Source organism: Leucoraja erinacea, chromosome 17 (assembly GCF_028641065.1).
Source record: "Leucoraja erinacea ecotype New England chromosome 17, Leri_hhj_1, whole genome shotgun sequence".
NCBI classification, from domain to species: domain Eukaryota; kingdom Metazoa; phylum Chordata; class Chondrichthyes; order Rajiformes; family Rajidae; genus Leucoraja; species Leucoraja erinaceus.
The window spans coordinates 19,076,312-19,097,957 of NC_073393.1; the positions used below are offsets into that span (position 1 = coordinate 19,076,312).

Genomic DNA, 21,646 nt, shown 5'->3' on the forward strand with positions numbered 1-21,646 from the left:
CTTTGAGGATCCTCCAGTGCTTCTACTCAGCAGCTGTGGAAAGCATCTTGTCTGGAAATATCACGATTTGGTTTGGGTACTGCTCTGCCCAGGACCTGCCCAGGACAAGAAGGCTCTGCAGAGAGTAGTGCGTTTGGCCGAACGCACTATGGGAACTTCACTCTGCAGGAACTATACATCAGAAGGTGCAACTCCAGAGCCAATAAGATCATGGGAGACCCCTTCCACCCCTGCAACGGACTGTTCCAGCTGCTACGGTCAGGCAAACGCCTCCGTTGCCATGCTGTGAGAATGGAGAGGTTGAAAAGGAGTTTCTTCATGAGTCATGAAAAAATCCTACAATGATGCCCTGCCTTCTTTCAGTATCTTTCATCTTAGTTGCATCTCACCTTTGGAATTCCACTGGGAGCACCACCAGCTATGGGTTCTCCTCCAAGTTACTGTCCTTTAGGATTAGGGCAGGTTGTGAGGGCCAGCTGTCTCTAGGATTGAGATGGGCAGCCTCTACAGTTATTGGGGTTGAGCTGCCTGAAGGGTTCGGGGGGGGGGGGGGGGGGCAGGTTAACCTCTAGGATTGGGTAGGCAGAGCTTTTTCCTCTCATCTTTTGACCATATTGCAACTCCAGGATTGAGATAGTGAGGCCTGTTCTGGGGTTGGGCTGGGATTATGTTTGGGCTGCCTCATGTAATGGGGCATTTGAGCTATCTTAAGAATTGAGATGGCCCATCAGTCTCTACAGTTTATGTGAGATGACTTTCTAGAAGTCCATAAAGTTTGGGGAGCCTCTAGGATTGGATGGGTTGTTTACCTCACTCATGGTATGTCTGTAATTCCTAGTGCTGGGCAAATTAATCTGTCTGTCTATTTTTACTCCTGGGCCTTTCTATCTCTCTCACAATCTCTGATAATGCCCATATCTCTCTGGCATGTCTCCAGGAACCACCTTGGGACTTAGCCCGTTTTGGAGAAGCTTATCAGTTGCTGGCAATCATATGTTGTTTGTATTCCGAGCCCAGTTATATATATATATGAGCCGCCGACCCAACTGCTTCATTCCCCAGATATCCTCTGGGACTGTTGCTGCTCTTGCTTACTGTCTGCCCAGTTAGTCACAATGCTCTGGTGCTTGTTGCTACTGTGTGTAGGTGGCGCTCTGGGACAACCCGCCCAAGATGAAGTCTTCTCCTTGCCTGGTCTGAACACCAAGGTCAACTTCAAGCAGTGGTCAGGGTATCTGGAGGCAGGTCCTGGCATACATTTGCACTATTGGTGAGTGAGGGGGGTTAATGCCTGGATTCCATGAGGGGCTGATCCAGGTGAGACTCCCAGCCCAAGGCTCCTCGTTAAAGAAAGTTGCTTTTATGTATTACATTTTACAATGCCGATTTTTGAAGTGTAGTTAATTCTAATATTGCTGAAACAATTTGTTTTTGATGATGTTGGTTGAAGGTGAAATATTAACAAAAACTCGAGGAGAATTCCCCGGTTCTCTGAAATAATATCATGGGATTGTTTACATTGACCTGAGGGGGGGGGGGGGGGGGGGACTATATTTAATGTCATTTAAAAGACAATGTAGTACTCGATCATAAATCTACATTATTGATCTCCAGCCTTTGGACTGCTCGGTCCCATAAGATATCCCAAAAATTCATAAGAGGTTTACCATGGAACAAAAACTGGGCATGGGCACACCAGGAAAAATCTCCAACTATCAGTAACTTGCTCAATGCTACTACGCACAGTACATTTCCTTTTATTCCTAAGTGTCAGAGTAACACAGAAAGAGAGGTTTATTCATGTGGTGGAAGTCACATTTGAAAGTGTCACAAACTACTTTGTAACTAATGAAATACTTTTGAAATGTACTTATCGTTGATTGCAGGAAACACAGCAGCCAATTTGTGCACAATAAGGTTTCACAATGGTTCAAGGAAAAAATCTGTTCTTTTGGAGAGATAAAAAGTTAGTATGCCTGCAGGTGACTTTGATACTGGTGGTCCAGTGGACAGTGAAGTAGTTCATCTAAGATTAAAACTAGATTAACTAGGAAAAAGGCTTGAGTCATAAGAAGAGCTGGATGGACTGGAGACTGTTTACCCTGGAGTGTATTAGGCTGAAGGATGACATAGAAGTATATAAAGTCATGAGGGGCCTAGAAAAGGTAAATGTCACAGTCTGTTTCCCAGGGTGGGGAGTCTAAAACTAGAGGGCATAGGTTTAAAGGGAGAGGGGTAGGATTTTCACACGAGTGCGATAGCTATATGGAATAAGCTGATAGAAAAAATGATAGAGAAGGGAACAATTACAACATTTTAAAGTAATTTAGACATGTACAGGTTGAACGATTTTCCTGCACCCTCGGTTCCAGAGCCTTTCGGGATTATCATTTTTCTAGACCAACACTTGTTTGTTCAAAACACCCCTCCCATGTCTAAAGTACCACTAAGTGCCAGAAAGTATAAAATGTAAACTGAATGTGAATGGAATGACTTGCCGACCCATCCCCAGCCCCCACCGTCTCCCTGGCCGTTTAGAGCCCTGGCTTCCGACGCCACTCCCGATTAGCAAGGTCCACCAGCGAGCTCTTCTTCATTCACCTTGTGGTCCAGTGACACAGCTGTTGTTGCAGCTCACATTGTAGCCCCTGAGGACAACGTTTCTTCCGGTCACCATCACCAACAGAGATACCTGTGGGGCTCCTTCCACTCTTATCTGCTGCTGTTTCTTGCTGTCGACGGAGGCTTTGGTCGCTCCCTACTCGACCGCCAATGCCTACTTCTCCAGTCACTCCATCCAGTCGACCTCTCCCTCCACTGCCGCCTCCTCCTCCTTCTCCCCCAGTGTCGCTGACATACTCCACCTTGGCAACAGGTGAAAGGGGAGGAAGCCTCACACTGACCCAATGCGTCTTGTCATTGGTGGCGGCCTGAAGAAAACGCTGTCACCAGGGGGTAACAATGCGAGTCGCAGCAACAGCCATGTGAACTGGTGAAGAAGGTCACTGCAAACCAGTGGCATCAGCACCTAGTTTTAAAGTGAAACGACACAAAGTGTTGGAGTAACTCACCTAACTAAATCCGTCTGAGGAAGGGTCCCAATGTCATCTATAGGGTGATTTCACGAAAGGTCACTGGATCATAGATCCTCACCCACGTGGACGCAAAATTTAACTGGGGTACAAACGTCACTTCCGGTACATGTTATTGATGCTGGAAACGCGTACTTTCACACCCGTTAAAAACCGCGAAAATGGCCCGTTTTTGAGCTGTAAATAACTGTGCCAGTCGGGGTGACCGTGAGGCACAGTTATCTTACTTTAGAGTCCAGAAGATAAAGAAAAACGAAGGTAAAGACAAGAGGGAGCTGAAGGGGCAACAACAGCGGAAGTGGTTAGCAAACATTGGCCGTGGAGATAAAAAGATAGAAAATATCGGGAATTATCACGTTTGCTCACTGCATTTCATCAAAAGCAAGGCATTTTGTTTTATCTTTATTAATTTGTTATATAAAAAGTTTTAAAAGTGAAAAATCCATCATTAAAATTGCAAAATCTTCCATGGTTCTCAGGTGGGTTTTAACATGCAAAAAGAAAATGCTTCTGAAGCTACATTTACCATTTAAATAATCGTAAACCATAAAAGCGTTTTGAAATGAATTTTATTCAGATGCAAGCTAAGGAATGGGATAATTGTCAGCTGTTAATTGGACAAAATCAAGACATTTTATTATTATTATCCAATTAACAGCTGACAATTGACGTTTGTACCCCAGTTAAATTTTGCGTCTACGTGGGTGAGGATCTATGATCCAGTGACCTTTCGTGAAATCACCCTATTCGTGTTCTCCACAGATTCTGACTTGAAGGAGGGCTTGCGAGTCGGGAGTGGGGTTGGAACCTGGCGCTCTAAACAGCATGGGAGATGGTGTGAGCTAGGGATGGGTCGACAGGTCCGTCTGTTATATCTGAAGTCCATTATAAAGGGGTTGTTAAATTGAGGGCTTACTGTATTGTATTTGCAAAACAGTTCGGAGAGAAGATTGAGAGTATAGTTGAAAAGGGATTTTGGGAAGCAGCCTTTGAAAGGTGCCCAGTAAATTAGAGAAAGCTTAACAGGAAGTTCACAATTCCAGAGGGTAAGACAGAATGGTAGAGGAGGGGTTGTGGGGTAGTGCATAGGGGCCAGGCAGATTGATACACACAAAGCTTGAACATTGAGCCAGTAGAGATAGAATTAGGCAAGGCCAAGGAGGGATTTCAATGTTTAGATGTAAACAAATAACTCTTTCATGATGGAGGGACATGGCCGGAAAGAGCGCTCGCCACTCGCAATGCCATGTGCGGCTGCTCAGGGAATTTCAACAGAGCTCTCGTATTTTTGTCCGGATTATAGGGGTGGGCGGACCATCAGTTGCCAGAAAATCAGTGATCAACCTGTACATGGATATGAATGATTTGGAGGGGTATGGGCTAAATAGGACTAGGTCAGGTAGGCACTTTGGTCAGCATGGACGAGTTGGACTGAAGGCCAACTCGTTTCCCTGCTATATAACTCTATGACTCCAAACATTTGTCAGGACACCAAGGAGAACTTCCATGATGTTGTTTGAACAAAGAGAACATGTTTATCTAAAATGCCGCACCACCAATGGTGCAGTGATCTTTTGTAGCTACATGGGAGTCTCTGTCTGTATTAGGTATTCAAGGCCCATTCTGGGAATTTAAAAGCCACAAGACCTTGCTTCTGAGGTGTGAGTGTTGTCAGTGGAGAATTAACCCTTTTTGCCAGAATGGAATTTGTGCTGATTTTAATGAGGCAGAGGGTGCTATTATAGCTGTGCTGTTCCTACCGATTTAAAATTCACTTCTTTCCTAATTCACTCCTTTCTCTTTGGCTATGAGACATCCCTTCTGTGGTATTTTGCAAATTGCAAACACGTGGGTTTTTGAGGAGACGAAGGGGCTACTTAAGGAAAATATAGGGAGGGAGAAAAAGTGTATGGGACGATGAGGTGATGGGAGATTGGTGGGAGAATGATTTAAAATAATCTCTGTGTGTTACTGCAGTGCACCTTGAGATAGTCTTGTACCAGGACACCAGTGACAGAGAAAGTGGGTCTTCAAAACCCATCCTCAATGTGCATACATGCGTTGCATTTGCAAAAATACAAGAGTTTACAAACTAGAAGCTTAAAGAAATCTCAAATTGTCAAGCTGAGGAAGTTGCCTTAAGTACATTTTGAGTCAGGAGTTTCTCAACATGATGCTCCCAGATCTACACGCATCAAGTCTTTCTGCAACATAGAGATGTTTAAATTTGACCACAGAAGTTCAATAGTCGTAACAGGCTCGGATTTCTATGGAACTGGTGGTGCTTAGAACCTGTAACCTTGGTACACTATCAGGTCGAAAGGACAGCCTGACCTGTCTTTAACGTCATTGTAGTTGTGGTCACAAGATATCAAAAGTTATGTAAACTATAACTGGCAGGACTTTAGGAATGAACAGGCTTTCCTCTCGTCACCGGTTGCAACATCAGTCATTCAGCAGGAAGAGACTGGCCTTTGGTGAAGGACATTTCCAGAATAAGAGAAAGAGAAAGCAAAGAGAATTTCAGTTATAGAGCACTACTATGGATGCCTGGAAGCAGTTTGCAATTAATTTTGGACCTTTGAAGTCTAGTCACTTTTATCATGTAAGAAGTGCAGCATTAATTTGTACACATCAAGATTCCAGATATAGCAAGTGTGATTAAGTCCATGTAATGTGTTTACTGAAAAAGTGCTGGAGTAAGGACATGGATAGGTGATGTTTTGGATCAAATGCTGCCTGACCTACTGAATTACTCTAACACTTTGTGTCTTTTTTTTGAAAATCAGCATCTGCAGTTCCTTGTGTCTCAATGTTTTCAGTGATGTTAGTTGAGAAGCAAATAAGCCAGGACACACCAGGGGTAACTTCCCTGTTCTTCAAATTAATACAATTGGATCTTTAATTGGATCTCATCTGGATGCCAGTCCCTCAGTAAAACATGGGAGCGTTGGCTGGGTCTTGTGTTCAGGTCTGTGGCACAAGATCCAGCTACCACCTTCTGACTCGGAGCAAACTGCTCTAAGAATGAGCTAAAGCCGCCGATATTAGATGTCAGCACAGGGTGAACGGGTGATACAGGGTGAACTATAGAAAGCTGAATATTGTGGAAAAAAGGAGCAAATAATTGCAGGAAGGATCCTTAATATCCAGGGAAATGCATGTTTTGTTGAGCTGGATCAAGTGAGATAATTTCAATGAGGAAATATGACGAAGAAGCATGGTCAGGATTGGGTACGTCAAGTGGATTTTCTTGTCAGATAATAATAATTTATTTTTAGCATTGGATGCCTTATGTAGAACTATACAGTACAGAAACATGCTCTTCAGCCCACTGTACATGGGCCAATGATACAAAGAAAACACATAAAAAAAATATTCTTCATATTCCCAACAAATCCACCTCCCACCAATTGTTCCACCTAGCTGCATTAATGGAAATTTGCATTGGTCAATGAATCTGCAGACCTGGTATATGGGAGGAAACCAGATAACCCAGAGAAAACCTACCTGGTCACATGGGAAATGTACAAGCTCCAGACAACACCGTTGGAGCTCAGGATCAAATCGGCATCATTGAAAATGTGAGGCAGCAGCCCTACTATCTCAGGCCCAGTCCGTTCAAAGTTAAGAGAGATCATTTGAGATAGTCACAAACTGCTGGAGTAACTCAGCGGGACAGGTAGCATCTCTGGAGAGAAGGCATGGGTGATATTTTGCACTGAGACCCTTCTTCAGGCTGCCAGTCTGAAGAAGGGTCTCTGCCTGAAGCGTCACTCATTCCTTCTCTCCAGAAATGTTGCCTGTCCCGCTGAGTTACTCCAGCATTTTGTGTCTATCTTCGGTATATACCAGCATCTGCAGTTCCTTCCTACTCATTTAAGATGGTATTGAGAACTGCAAGGCCTTACATTGGGAGCACACAGAAATACTACTTAATAAGCAGGAGGAGTGCACCACTTCACCAACTTCCTTCTTCCCACCATTAGACACTATCTGCCCCATCTCTGCACGTGTCTGCAGTTCCCATGTTAGCTGCATTAGTCACCTCAGAGCCCACAAAACCAGTGAAAGTAGATGCTGGAATCTTGAAATTAAAAAAAAAGTCCTAGCGGTTTTCAATGGGTTAGGTCGTATGTGTGGAGGGAAATGGACAGATGACATTTTGGGTTGGGGTCCTTCTTCAGATGAACATGATTTAGAGTAAAAGTAAGCCATCCTCAATCACGAAGAGCAAATGGGCTGTTGCTCCAGAAACCAACTCATAGAATTATTGCAATGTGCCGCACAGATACAAGCCCTTTCGGCCCATTTCATCCATGTCGACCGTGATGCTTATCTATGATCATTCCAGTTACCTGTATTAGCCCCGTATTCCTTTGCGCCTTTTCTATTCAAGTACCTGTGCAAATACCATTTAAATGTTGTAATTATATCTGCAACCACCACCTCTTATGGCAGTTCATTTCAAATATTCACCTTTCTGCAGATCTCTTAAAAGGTTTTTGCTCCCATCCTAAACCCATGCTGACTTCCCTGCCCTGGGAAAAAGATACAGCCACGGGTAGTGAAAAAGCCACGGGTGTTAACAGGATTGGTGCCATCAGAGGGGAAGAGGAGAAGTGGGCCTGATGGATGTCCCTCTTTCAAAGGCCCAATTGGCGACTGTGAGACGAGTTGCTCACTTGTCTGTGGTCCTGCAGAGTCCTCTGTCGTCCTTATTTACTGTATGTTTTCTGTCCTTCAGGTTTGTGACGTCTCAGCGAGACCCAACTACAGACCCTCTGGTCCTGTGGCTGAATGGTGGACCCGGGTGCAGCTCCTTGGATGGATTCCTCTCTGAAAATGGACCGTTTCATGTACGTCTTCCTGTGACCCAATGACGAGGATTGGGAGTGTGAGCTTTGAGCTGTTGTTTCATCGGGTAGAAAACGTGAACTGCATTTACCATGACGTGTCTGTTTTCAGGTGAACGATGATGGCAGCACACTCTACATTAACGAGTACAGCTGGAACAAGGTAGCCAACATGTTGTACCTGGAGTCCCCGGCTGGGGTTGGCTTCTCCTACTCTGACAGTGGAAACTACGCCACTAATGATAAAGAGGTAACGTGGCTAGCCGATCGTGAGCTATCGTGTTTGGGTCACTAATGATAAAGAGGTAAGGTGGCCGATCTACCTGGCTTTGGTCTCTCAGAACATCCCAGGTTCTGTGGGCTCGGTCACCACTTAAGGCAGAAGCAGGAGTAGCAATATACAATGCAACTTACACGTCACCTGCCCCTTCAGGTCCATTTGCTACTTGTACTCAACAATGAATACATCGCAATGAGCATCCAATAAAGCAGCTGGTGCTTACTGTCCAATCAAGTTGATGTGGACTGATATTTTTCTCCTAGGACTCTTAATGCATTCCAGTCTCTTCTACTTGACAGATTTTTCATCCAAATATCTCAGCCTTTGCTCCTTTTCGCCTAATGGTTTTACTATCATCCCGGCACTGATTTTGTAGCCTTCCCACCATTGTGATTTCTACAGTAACTGATTCTGAAAGATGTTACTGCACTTCGTACGTGGAGTAACGTGTGGTGATTGTTGCTCCAGAGGTAATGGTGCAAGTCCACCTTTGTTACTAAGATGGAGGTTTTTCCTAAGAGGGGATATGTTTTCATGCTCAGATGAGCGGCATCTCAAGAGGATTTAACTGTTGTATGCAGCAGGATCGGAAAAAAGTACATTCTTACTTACTGCAGCTTTACAGGTACATTAATCCAATAACACACCATATAAAAAAATAATAAAATTTCAGTTATTCTAGACAAGCAATACATGGACGTGCAAGCCAAAGTGTGTGGTGCAGATTCAGTGCTGAGGTAGTTTAATGGTTGGGGTTGTGCAGTGTGGTTCAGGGGCCTGATAGTTGTTGGGAAGAACCTGGAGGTAAGGGATCTCAGGCTCCTGTGCCTTCTTCCCAATAGTAACAGCAAGAAGAAAATGTGGGTAGATAAAAATGCTGGAGAAACTCAGCAGGTGCGGCAGCATCTATGGAGCGAAGGAAATAGGCAGCGTTTCAGGCCGAAACCCTTCTTTAGACTGATGCAGGGTCGGGGGGGGGGGGGGGGGGGGGGGGGGGGGCGGGAAGAAGAAAGAAAGAGGAGGAGCCAGAGGGCTGAGGGAGAGCTGAGAAGGGGAGGAGACAGCAAGGGCTACCGGAAATTGGAGAAGTCAATGTTCAAGCCGCTGGGGTGCAGACTGCCCAAGCGGAATATGAGGTGCTGTGGCCAGAGTACAATGGGTCTTTGATGATACATGCTGCCCTCTTGTGGCATCGCTTCCTGTAGATCCCTTCGGAGGTCAGTTCCCATGGTGGATCTTGTATTGACCACTACTTTAACCAGCCTATCATGGTCCTTTCACTTTGCAGCTTGTGCATTTGTAAGACCAGTGGTTGGCACAAGGAGAAATTAAATGGGAGCAGGTGGAGACCATATGGCCCTTGGGCCTGATTCACCATTTGGTAAGATTGTGGCTGATCTTGACCTCAACTACACTTTTTTTCCATATTTTCACAATCCCAGTTTCCTATTATTCAGAATTGTATTGCAGCTTTGATACATTCAGTGACACCACCACCCGATCTTTCTGGGTGGATAATTACAAAGATTCATGGTCATCGGAGATGACGCTCCTCCTCTCTCTTAAATGAATCAGTTTAAATGCCCTCCCCATCCCCTCCCTGTCCCCAGTTCTAATTTCTCCCAATCGAGCAACTATGCTTTCAGTGCCCAAGAAAGGGAGCAGCATTTATCTAGGTATCCTGGGAGTGGAACTAAATAGGCACAGTGCTAACTACTTTGGGGAACAAACAATGTTTAAACAGACTATAAATGACTTAAATGTTATACAAATAACAAGCACAAAGAACTCTCACTTACGTATTTAGTGTGTGGAAAAATACAATTTTATCCTGTTATCTCTGGTAGGTACATACATTTTAGGTTCTTTCATTAATCCTGAATGAGAAAGTATACATTTTAATTTATATATATTTTAAAATCTGGCAGACCCAAAAAGTGATGCCTCTCTTGAGTGCACTCTCTCTCAAACAACTATTTAATGTCTCCCTTAGGTTTTCCCACACTACCTGCATTTGCACCACACTACTTATGAAATAGTTCAAACAAAAATATAGGTGCATTTTCCCTCTTCAAACTCATTTTAGAGTTTTACTCATTTTAGAGTTTGTGTCAATATTGAATTTATTAATGGAGTTGTTTATTGTGAAGCCCTGCATGACGCACTACTCAATGATGGCATTTGAAGTCTTGGTCAGGATGAAACTCCCTGGAGTGAAACCTGAACACAAAAGCTTCTGAACCTGAGGCCAGAATGCTACTGACTGAATTTGGAATTCTTGACATGGCTGGAACTTAATCCCAAGGATAACAGTAAAAGACTTTCTATCGATCATTGACCTATCAACATAATATTAACCACACATCTTTATTCACCCTACCTCATTCCTACAGGTTGCAGAGAACAATTACCTGGCCCTGCAGGATTTCTTCAAAAAGTTCCCTGAATTCGCACAGAATGAATTCTACGTGTTTGCTGAAAGCTATGGCGGTGTTTATGGACCATCGTTGAGTCTCAATATTGCAAATGGTCCAGCCAATATTAACTTCAAGGTATGTGTTCATAAATGCATAAGATCATGTTATTGAAGCAGAATTAAGCTATTCGGCCCATTGAGTCTACTCTGCCATGCTGATCTATCTTTCCCTCTAAACCACATTGTTCTGCCTTCTCCCTGTAACCTTTTAATCAAGAAGCTGCCAATCTCCCCTTTAAAAATCCCCAATGACTTGGCCTCCACAGCCAATTGTGGCAATGAATTCCACAGATTCACCACCCTGTGGCTATAGAAATTGATTCTCATCTTCTTACTAAATGCACATTTTTTAAATTCTGAGGCTATGCCCTCTGACCCTAGACTTTCTGACTTGTGGAAACATCCTCTTTGCATCCACTCTATCCAGGCCTGGCATTATTCATTGTGTTTTTTGTTTCAACATGAATGGCCTTCTTTCCATTGTTCTTCTGTCTGTTATTAAATGGATATTGTGTCCCAACTATGGTCAGGATCACTGTCCCCTGCTTACAACTATAATGTGAGAATTAAGAATTGTGTTGGTATGAGAGAACACACTTCACTGCCATCCCAAAGCATCCTACAACTTATAAATTAATTTGATGTGCAACTGCGGGAAACCAAGTAACCAGTTTTTGCATTGCCCAATCCCATATAGGAAATGAGATAATGAGACCAGTTATGCCCCTGTCCCACTTAGGAAACCTGAACGGAAACCTCTGGAGACTTTGACCCCACCCAAGGTGTCAGTCTCCCTAATGGTCGAAAGTGGTTTCCGCTTCTTCTATGGTCCGGTGATTATTTTAAAAAATTCAAAACCGGCCGCGACTAAAAATAGGTTGCCGTTTTAAACCACCTCCAACTAGCATCGCAACCGGCTTCGACTAAAAAATTACCGATTTTTAAAACGGCACCCTATTTTTAGTCGTGGCCAGTTTTGAATTTTTTTAAATAATCACTGGAACATAGAAGAAGCGGAAACCAAGTCTGTTTCCAGTAACTGACAAGGTGGGCTGTTCCTGCCCATCACAGGCAGGACTGAAGCTAACTTTCAGCTTGTCAGAGCTACTGTCCCTCCTTGTGTGTCCCTCCTACACCTCTGTGTGTGCATGCGTGTGTGTGGTTATCGTTGGGGTGGGGGAATACACCAACAGCACCATTAACCACATCTTCTGAAAGAAAGGTTCCTAAGGTTGTTTTCACGTTCCCAGGACACTCAATGCACCCAGCCCGGTGCTTACTGAAGTATGGTAATGTGGGAGACACACAGCAGTGAACAAGCTCCCACAAAATACCTCACCAGATAAATGGTTTTGGGTGATGTTGATTGAGAGTTTATTCTCTTATTCCGAGAACAAAAAAGACAAATAGCACAGAAACAGGTCCTTTTGCCCATTGATTCTATGTTGACCATTAAGCAACCATTTAAATGAATCCTACCCTTACCCACTTTATTCTCCCCACATTCCCATCAGCTCCCTCCACCCAGTTTCAACCACTTATTTACACAATTGCCAGAAGTGACAGTGACCCACAACCCGCATTCCTTAAGGATGTGAAAGGTAACCAGAGCACCCGAGGGAAACCCATGTGGTCTCTCTTGCTCCACAACCACCCATGTCAAAAAGTTGATCTTGTCCTATAGTCGGAAAATGCAAGTACTCTGGAAGCACTGTGTGTGAACTGTGTGTCTAGTTTATTAACACTAGGATGACACTGTGTCCTATTTTGTAGGGATTTGGTATTGGCAATGGATTGAGCAGCGAATTTTACAATGATCAGTCAATCGTCTACTTTGCGTATTATCATGGACTTATCGGGGACACGTAAGCATCATATTTGAACATCCAGACCGGGAATACTAAAGGTTTGCGAGATCAGTCCCAAGGGATCCCCCCACCCTCTCTCATCAGTTTGTGTCAATGGCTAGGCAGCCCCGTCCAATGTGCGATGAACCTTAGATAGACACAAAAAGCTGGAGTAACTCAGCGGGCCAGGCAGCATCTCTGGGGAGAAGGAATGGGCGACGTTTCGGGTAGAGACCTTCAGACTTCCCATTTCAGGAGTTGATCTCTTATTCTGGCCAACATCAAGGCAGTGTTACCTCCAGCATGGGAGCAATGGTGGGAACAGGTACTCTCACTATATTTAAGAAGAATCCAAACAAGTATGTGAAAGGCAAGGAACACCACAGGCCAAGTCCTGAAAAAATAGGATTAGTAGAGATTAATACATGGGTCAGCATGGACTTGATGGGCTGAAGAGCCTGTTTCTGTGCTATATGGCTATGATTGGTGGGTGAGTTAGAGGGTTCTAACCTTATGACATCCTTGATAACGTAGATAAGTAAAATGATCAGTGAAGAGTTAAAGTAGAGGGAGAGTCCCAAGGAAGAATCTGGTCTAAGGAATACATTAAGATGGAAAAGCAAGGAAGCATAAGTATTTGGGAGAGGGAATATGTTTTCCCACAGTCCCTATTCCATATAGATCCTATAACCATTAAGGATTTCCTCACATGTCCTACCATCTGTAGTGGGAAATGCAAGAAAACAAGGTGAACAAAGTATTTAAGGGAAGACACTTGGGACAAGTGCAAAAGTGAAAGCAATGTATAAAAGATGGATATGACTGCCCATATTCTCTGCCTTAAACTCAATTATATATTCCTCCATCAACATTTATAATAGAAAGCATATTTAGTACTATAATTACCTCTTCTCCAATGAAGCCACCACCTGCACTGTAATGGAAGGTATAATTACAGCACAACAATTTTATGTTGGTACATTGAGAACCTTGGAGTTTATGATGGTAAAAGCTGACAATCAATATTTAGATTTTGTAGAAAAAAATCATCAATAAGGTTTCATAAGTTCATAAGTGATGGGAGCAGAAATAAGCCATTCAGCTCATCAAGTCTATGCCGCCATTCAATCATGGCTGATCTATTGCCCCCTCCTAACCCCTACTCCTGCCTTCTCCCCATAATCCCTGACACCTGTACTAATCAAGAATCTATCTATCTCTGCCTTAAAAATATCCATTGACGGCATCCATAGACTTCTGTGGCAAAGAATTCCACAGATTCACCACCCTCTGACTAAAGAAATTCCTCCTCATCTCCTTCCTGAAGGATCATTCATACTTGTGACATGGGGCAATGCCTTATTATAAGTTACTGTTGGACTAATCCCAAGGTATAGTGTTGTATTGACAGTAACTTATGTTCCAATGGGAAAGAGAGAATGCAGTCAAATGATGATTCCTTGTTGGATTTTCTCTTGTTAGATATCAACATTGCTTTGCATTTGTGTGATGTGAATGTTACTTACCACCTATTAGCCCAGGATATTGTCCAGATATTGCTGCATTTGGTTGAGGGCTGCTTCACGTCTGAGGAGTCACAAATGGTGCTGAACATTGTGCAGATTATCAACAAACATCCTACTTCTGATCTTATGATTGAAAGAAGGTCATTGATGACGCAGTAGAAAATGGTTGGACCGAGGACACTACCCTGAAGAACTCCTTCAGAGATGTCCAATGGCCGTGAAGATTGATCTCCAACCACCACAACCACCCTCCTTTGTGCGAGGTGTTATTCCAACCAGTGGAGGGTTGTTCTCCTGATTCCCATTGAGTCGAGTTTAGCTAGGGTTCCTTGACATTATACATGATCAAATGCTGCATTGATGTCACCTCTTCACATATGGTATTCAGGTTTTTTGTCCATGTTTGGACCAAAGCTGGCCTGAGGTTAGGAAGTGGGTTTCTGAGAGCAAATTGTTTCTAAGCAAGTGTCACTTGATAGCACAATCGTCGATTCCTTCCATCACTTTGCTGATGATTGACAGTAAACTATTGAGGTACTAATGGACCACATTGGATTTGTCCTACTTCTTGGGGACAAGACATACCTGAGTAATTTTGCACATTGTCAGTTAATGCCAGTGTTGTAGTTGTACTTGTACAGCTTGGCCTAGGATTCGGCGAGTTCTAGATAACAAATCTTCAGTACCTTTACGTGAATGTTGTCAGGAGCCATTGCCTTTGCTGTATCCAGAGTCTTTAGCTGTTTCTGAATCAAATTGACTGCTGACTGGCATCTGCCACACTGGAGGAGCCTAAAATGAGCTATCCACTTTGGTACATCTGGTTGAAATGTCGTGTAAATACTTCAGCTTTGTCTTTTGCATTGATGTGCCGGGATTCCACATCATTGAGAATTGGGATATTTGTGAACCCTTCTCCCCCAGAGGGCTGTTTATTTGGCTACCACCATTCAGGACAGGATGTGATAGGACTGAAGAGCTTAGATCTGATCCATTGGTCTTGAGCTGTTAGGTTCTGTCTAAAGCATGCTGTTTATATTGTTTGGCGTGCAAATAGTCCTGTCCTGTTCCTTCACTAGTTTGATCCCTTGTTCCGAGGTATGCCTGGTGCTGAGTAGCCAGTAGCCTGGTGCTACTGCTGACATGCTCTCCTTTACTCTTCATTGAACCAGGGTTGATTGACTGGTTTGATGGTAACGGTAGAGTGCGGGCTTGCCAGGCCATGAGCTTGCAGATTGTGGTTGAGTAGTTCTGCTGTTGTTGATGGTTTGCAGCGCCTATTGGATACCCAATCCTGAGTTCCAAGATCTAATCACAGTCTGCCCCATTTACCATGTGACACGATGATGTGTATTTTCACTGTGAAGATTAGTTTTGTTTCCACGAGGACTGTGGGGTGGCCACTCTTACCTATAATGTCATGATCAGATCCATCAGCGATAAGTAGATTAGTGAGGCGGACATCAAGTAGGTTTTTCCCTCTTGATAGTTCCCTAACACCAGTCTGGCAGTAGTGTCATTAAGCACTCAGCCATCTCAGTCAGTTGTGGTGCTACCCAGTCACTTTTGCTGATGCACATTGAAGACTCCACCCAGAGTACATTATTTGCTTTTGCCACTCCCAGTGGTTCCTCCAGGTGGTGTTCTACAGTACATGGAGTAGTATTGATTCATTAACTGAGGAAAGGTGGTGAGTGGCAATTAGTAGAAGGTTTCCTTGACCTAATCCAACCTGATTCCATGACATTTCATGGGATCCAAAGTCAATGTCAAGGTCTCCCAAGGCAGTTCCTGCAAAACTGTATACCACCGTTTCACCACCTCTGCTGGGTCTGTCTTGCCTTTGGGACAGGACATCCCCAGAGAAAGAGATGATGCTGTCTAGGATGTTGACTGTAAGGTATGATCCCATGAGTATAATTGTGTAAGGAACTGCTCAACCAGCCTGTGAGACAGCTCTCCCAATTTTGCAACAAGCCCCCAAATGTGTATAAGGAGGACATTACATGGTTAAGAAGGCAGTTTCTGCCTTTGCTGTTTCCAGTGCCTAGGTTGATTCTGGATTATCTGTCTGGTTTTGTTTTTTTAATGTGTGGGGTGGGAAAAATCAAACAACGAGTTGGTTGTTTTATATCGGGATCAGTTGAAATTTCGGCCAAGCACTAAACTATCCAGAACTGTATTAGTTCAGTGTGATTTTGTTCAGTTTAATTTAGAGATATTGTGTGGAAACAGATCCTTCAGCCCACTGAGTCCATGCCAAATATCGATCACTGTACTATTTTATCCCACTTTCGCATCCTACACACTCGCGGCAATTAACCTGCAAACCTGTATGTGTTTGTAATGTGGGAGGACGCACCATTCACAGGGAGAACGTGCAAATTCCACACAGGCAGCACTCATAGTCAGGATCAAACCCGGGTCACTGTCGCTGTGAGGCAGCAGCTCTACCGCTGTACCATGAATATTCTATTAATAATAGAATATTGATATTAATAATAGAATATTTGCTATTAGTGGGTTTTATATGCACTAACAATATGGTGTCGCAATGGAAAACAGAGTCTCTCACCATCTCCTGTCTGCTGAGATAAGGAAATAAGATGCACTGGTGATCAATGGTGACTGCAAAATGAGCTTAATGCAAAGGAAACCCCTTATAGTAAGGATGCTTGGCCTGGTACAGTTGAATGCTACATTTGAGTTGACATTATCTCTCTTTTTTTCCCCCTCATTTAAGGGTGTGGGCTAACCTGAATACATACTGCTGTTCATATGGATCTTGCAACTTCAACAAAAACACTAACTATGCCTGCCAACAATCAGTAGGTTCTTTTTCACTTTCCGTTATAATCCATCCGCTCATTAATACTGTACAATGTGCATGTTTAAAAAACATTAACATGGTGCTTTTGAAACCTCAATGTGCCAAAGCACTTTACACTCTGTTAAATATGTCCATTGTTACTGTTGTAAACATGGCAGTGAAATATGAACTAAAAACAGCAATGACTATTTGATCCATATTTGGTGATGCTTGGAGATGAGTACTGGCCGAACAAGAGACTGTAGATGTTGGAACCTTGAGTAAAAAACAAGCTCCTGTGAGAAGTCATCCCGATCCAAAACAATGTCCATTTTCCTTCATGGATGCTGCCTGATGGGTCAGAGGGGTGAAAACAGTTGAAAAGTAGAAGCCAAGCACAGGCAGACTTTACTCAGAACTGCTGTAGATTTGGGAGCAACAGCAGGAGGAGATTAGCAAGAGATCGGACTGATTGGCTCTAGCCCGAGTGGGAGGAGAGAAGTGAGTCAGTGCCGGGAAAACAGTTGAAAACTGAGGAATTGGTTTGTAAATTGGTAAATTGGGCAATTTATCAGTCAATTTAAGCAAGACTGCTCTTAGGGAGTGGCAGTGAGTGAGCGGCCTAGTGAGGGAAGTGCCCTGTGAGTAAAGTGTGAGTCTTTGGCTCGAGAGTCTTCGGCGAGGAGACCACGCAATACGCTTGAGAGTTAGAGACGAAAGAAGGAGATGTCAGGCAAGCTGATTGAGTGCGATGCTTGCAGTATGTGGGAGGTCAAGGACACCGCTGGTGCCTCTGGCTGCTACAAATGCGAGAAGTGCATCCAGGTAGAGCTCCTGAAGGACCGTGTTGGGGAACTGGAGAAGCAAGTGGATGACCTCCGGTTCGTCCGAGAAACAGAGTCATTCCTCGACAAGTCCTACAGTAAGATTGTTACACCTAAGGTACTGGAAGGGAGAAGGTGGGGGACAGTGAGAAAGGAAGGGAAGCATGGAATGCCAACGTCCCCGGGTGTTGTACCTCTTGTGAACAGGTTCACCCACTTAGAAGCTGTCGGGACAGAAGATGTGTTTACACTGAGCGGCGGACTGGCTTGTGATGCGAATAGGGCTGTTGAGCCAAAACCAAAAAGGCCTAAGGCGGGCAACGCCATTGTAGTGCGAGACTCCATTGTGAGAGGTACGGACAGGGGTTTCGGTGGCAACAGACGGGATGCGAGGATGGTGTGCTGCCTTCCTGGTGCAGGGATCCAGGATATCACAGACAGAGTGCAGAAAATCCTCAAGGGTGAAGGTGAACATCCGGACGTGGTAGTGCATGTTGGCACAAACGATGTCGGAAAGAAGGGGATGAATATTCTGCAGCGTGACTTTAGAGAGCTTGGAAAAATGCTGAAAAGCAGGACCTCCAGGGTTGTTATCTCCAGTTTGCTTCCAGTTCCTCGTGCTGGCGAGAGCAGGAACAGGGAGATACAGGACGTCAATGTGTGGCTGAGGAACTGGTGCATGGGGCAGTAATTTAGATTCTTAGATCACTGGGATCTGTTTTGGGGTAAGGGGGAACTGTACAAAAGGGACGGATTGCATCTTAACAGGTGTGGGACCAGCATTTTGGCAGACAGGTTTGCCTCTGCTACACGGGTGGTTTTAAACTGAATAAGCGGGGTGTGGTGTCGAATGGGATAGTGGAGAATGGAGTTAAAGGGTAAAGGTTTCTTAAATGTGTGAGCGTAGAGACAGAGGGGTGTGAAATGAGGGTAGAAGCAATAGGTAGCAAGGAGAAAAGTAAAAGTGGCAGGCCGGCAAATCCAGGGCAAAAATCAAAAAGGGCCACTTTTCAGCATAATAGTATAAGGGATAAGAGTGTTGTAAAAACAAGCCTGAAGGCTTTGTGTCTCAATGCAAGGAGCATTCGTAATAAGGTGGATGAGTTGAATGTGCAGATAGCTATTAATGACTATGATATAGTTGGGATCACGGAGACATGGCTCCAAGGTGACCAAGGCTGGGAGCTGAACATCCAGGGATATTCAATATTCAGGAGGGATAGACAGAAAGGGAAAGGAGGTGGGGTAGCGTTGCTGGTTAGAGAGCAGATTAACGCAATAGAAAGGAAGGACATTAGCTTTGAGGATGTGGAATCGATATGGGTAGAGCTGCGAAACACTAAGGGGCAGAAAACGCTAGTGGGAGTTGTGTACAGGCCACCTAACAGTAGTAGTGGAGTTGGGGATGGCATCAAACAGGAAATTAGAAATGCGTGCAACAAAGGTAAAACAGTTATAATGGGTGACTTCAATCTACATATAGATTGGGTGAATCAAATTGGCAAGGGTGCTGAGGAAGAGGATTTCTTGGAATGTATGCGGGATAGTTTTCTAAACCAACATGTAGAGGAACCAACGAGAGAGCAGGCTATTCTAGACTGGGTATTGAGTAATGAGGAAGGGTTAGTTAGCAGTCTTGTTGTGCGAGGCCCCTTGGGCAAGAGTGACCATAATATGGTTGAGTTCTTCATTAGGATGGAGAGTGACATTGTTAATTCAGAAACAAGGGTCCTGAACTTAAAGAAAGGTAACTTTGAGGGTATGAGACGTGAATTGGCCAAGATAGACTGGCGATTGATTCTTAATGGTTGACGGTGGATATGCAATGGAAGGCATTTAAAGACTGCATGGATGAACTACAACAATTGTTCATCCCAGTTAGGCAAAAAAATAAATCAGGGAAGGTAGTGCATCCGTGGATAACAAGGGAAATCAGGGATAGAGTCAAAACAAAAGATGAAGCGTACAAATTAGCCAGAAAAAGCAGCCTACCTGAGGACTGGGAGAATTTCAGAGACCAGCAGAGGAGGACAAAGGGCTTAATTAGGAATGGGAAAATAGATTATGAAAGAAAACTGGCAGGGAACATAAAAACTTACTGCAAAAGCTTTTATAGATATGTGAAGAGAAAAAGATTAGTTAAAACAAATGTAGGTCCCTTGCAGTCAGAAACGGGTGAATTGATCATGGGGAACAAGGACATGGCAGACCAATTGAATAACTACTTTGGTTCTGTCTTCACTAAGGAAGACATAAATAATCTGCCAGAAATAGCAGGGGACTGGGGGTCAAATGAGATGGGGGAACTGAGTGAAATCCAGGTTAGCCGGGAAGTGGTGTTAGGTAAATTGAATGAATTAAAGGCCGATAAATCCCCAGGGCCAGAAAGGCTGCATCCCAGAGTACTTAAGGAAGTAGCCCCAGAAATAGTGGATGCATTAGTGATAATTTTTCAAAACTCTTTAGATTCTGGAGTAGTTCCTGAGGATTGGAGGGTAGCTAATGTAACCTCACTTTTTAAAAAGGGAGGGAGAGAGAAAACAGGGAATTACAGACCAGTTAGTCTAACGTCGGTAGTGGGGAAACTGCTAGAATCAGTTATTAAAGATGGGATAGCTGCACATTTGGAAAGTGGTGAAATCATTGGACAAAGTCAGCATGGATTTATGAAAGATAAATAATGTCTGACGAATCTTATAGAATTTTTCGAGGATGTAACTAGTAGAGTGGATAAGGGAGAACCAGTGGATGTGTTGTATCTGGACTTTCAGAAGGCATTCGACAAGGTCCCACATAAGAGATTAGTATACAAACTTAAAGCACACGGTATTGGGGGTTCAGTATTGATGTGGATAGAGAACTGGTTGGCAGACAGGAAGCAAAGAGTTGGAGTGAATGGGTCCTTTTCACAATGGCAGGCAGTGACTAGTGGGGTACCGCAAGGCTCAGTTCTGGGACCCCAGCTATTTATGATATATATTAATGATTTGGACGAGGGAATTGAATGCAACATCTCCAAGTTTGCGGATGACACGAAGCTGGGGGGCAGTGTTAGCTATGAGGAGGATGCTAGGAGGCTGCAAGGTGACTTGGATAGGCTGGGTGAGTGGGCAAATGCATGGCAGATGCCGTATAATGTGGATAAATGTGAGGTTATCCACTTTGGTGGCAAAAACAGGAAAGTAGACTATTATCTGAATGGTGGCCGATTAGGAAAGGGGGAGATGCAACGAGACCTGGGTGTCATGGTACACCAGTCATTAAAAGTAGGCATGCAGGTGCAGCAGGCAGTGAAGAAGGCGAATGGTATGTTAGCATTCATAGCAAAAGGATTTGAGTATAGGAGCAGGGAGGTTCTACTGCAGTTGTACAGGGTCTTGGTGAGACCACACCTGGAGTATTGCGTACAGTTTTGGTCTCCTAATCTGAGGAAAGACATTCTTGCCATAGAGGGAGTACAGAGAAGGTTCACCAGACTGATTCCTGGGATGTCAGGACTTTCATATGAAGAAAGACTGGATAGACTCGGTTTGTACTCGCTAGAATTTAGAAGATTGAGGGGGGATCTTATAGAAACTTACAAAATTCTTAAGGGGTTGGACAGGCTAGATGCAGGAAGATTGTTCCCGATGTTGGGGAAGTCCAGAACAAGGGGTCATAGTTTAAGGATAAGGGGGAAATCTTTTAGGACCGAGATGAGGAAAACGTTTTTCACACAGAGAGTGGTGAATTTCTGGAATTCTCTGCCGCAGAAGGTAGTTGAGGCCAGTTCATTGGCTATATTTAAGAGGGAGTTAGATGTGGCCCTTGTGGCTAAAGGGATCAGGGGGTATGGAGAGAAGGCAGGTACAGGATACTGAGTTGGATGATCAGCCATGATCATATTGAATGTCGGTGCAAGCTCGAATGGCCTACTGCTGCACATATTTTCTATGT

The 21,646-nt window shown here is 44.0% G+C and overlaps 1 protein-coding gene across 1 annotated transcript in view; it reads left to right on the top strand.

Annotated features, from left to right (window-relative positions):
• Positions 1 to 813: 813 nt before the first annotated feature.
• The window catches only part of LOC129705242 (lysosomal protective protein-like), a 28,218-nt gene continuing 7,385 nt past the window's right edge, over positions 814 to 21,646 (top strand). Inside the window, exons 1-6 of the mRNA XM_055648737.1 lie at positions 814 to 1,270; positions 7,840 to 7,951; positions 8,061 to 8,198; positions 10,622 to 10,780; positions 12,478 to 12,569; positions 16,821 to 16,905. Of these exons, the coding sequence (XP_055504712.1) occupies positions 1,116 to 1,270; positions 7,840 to 7,951; positions 8,061 to 8,198; positions 10,622 to 10,780; positions 12,478 to 12,569; positions 16,821 to 16,905 (741 nt within the window). The 5' untranslated portion in view covers positions 814 to 1,115. The remainder of the gene's footprint in view (positions 1,271 to 7,839; positions 7,952 to 8,060; positions 8,199 to 10,621; positions 10,781 to 12,477; positions 12,570 to 16,820; positions 16,906 to 21,646) is intronic.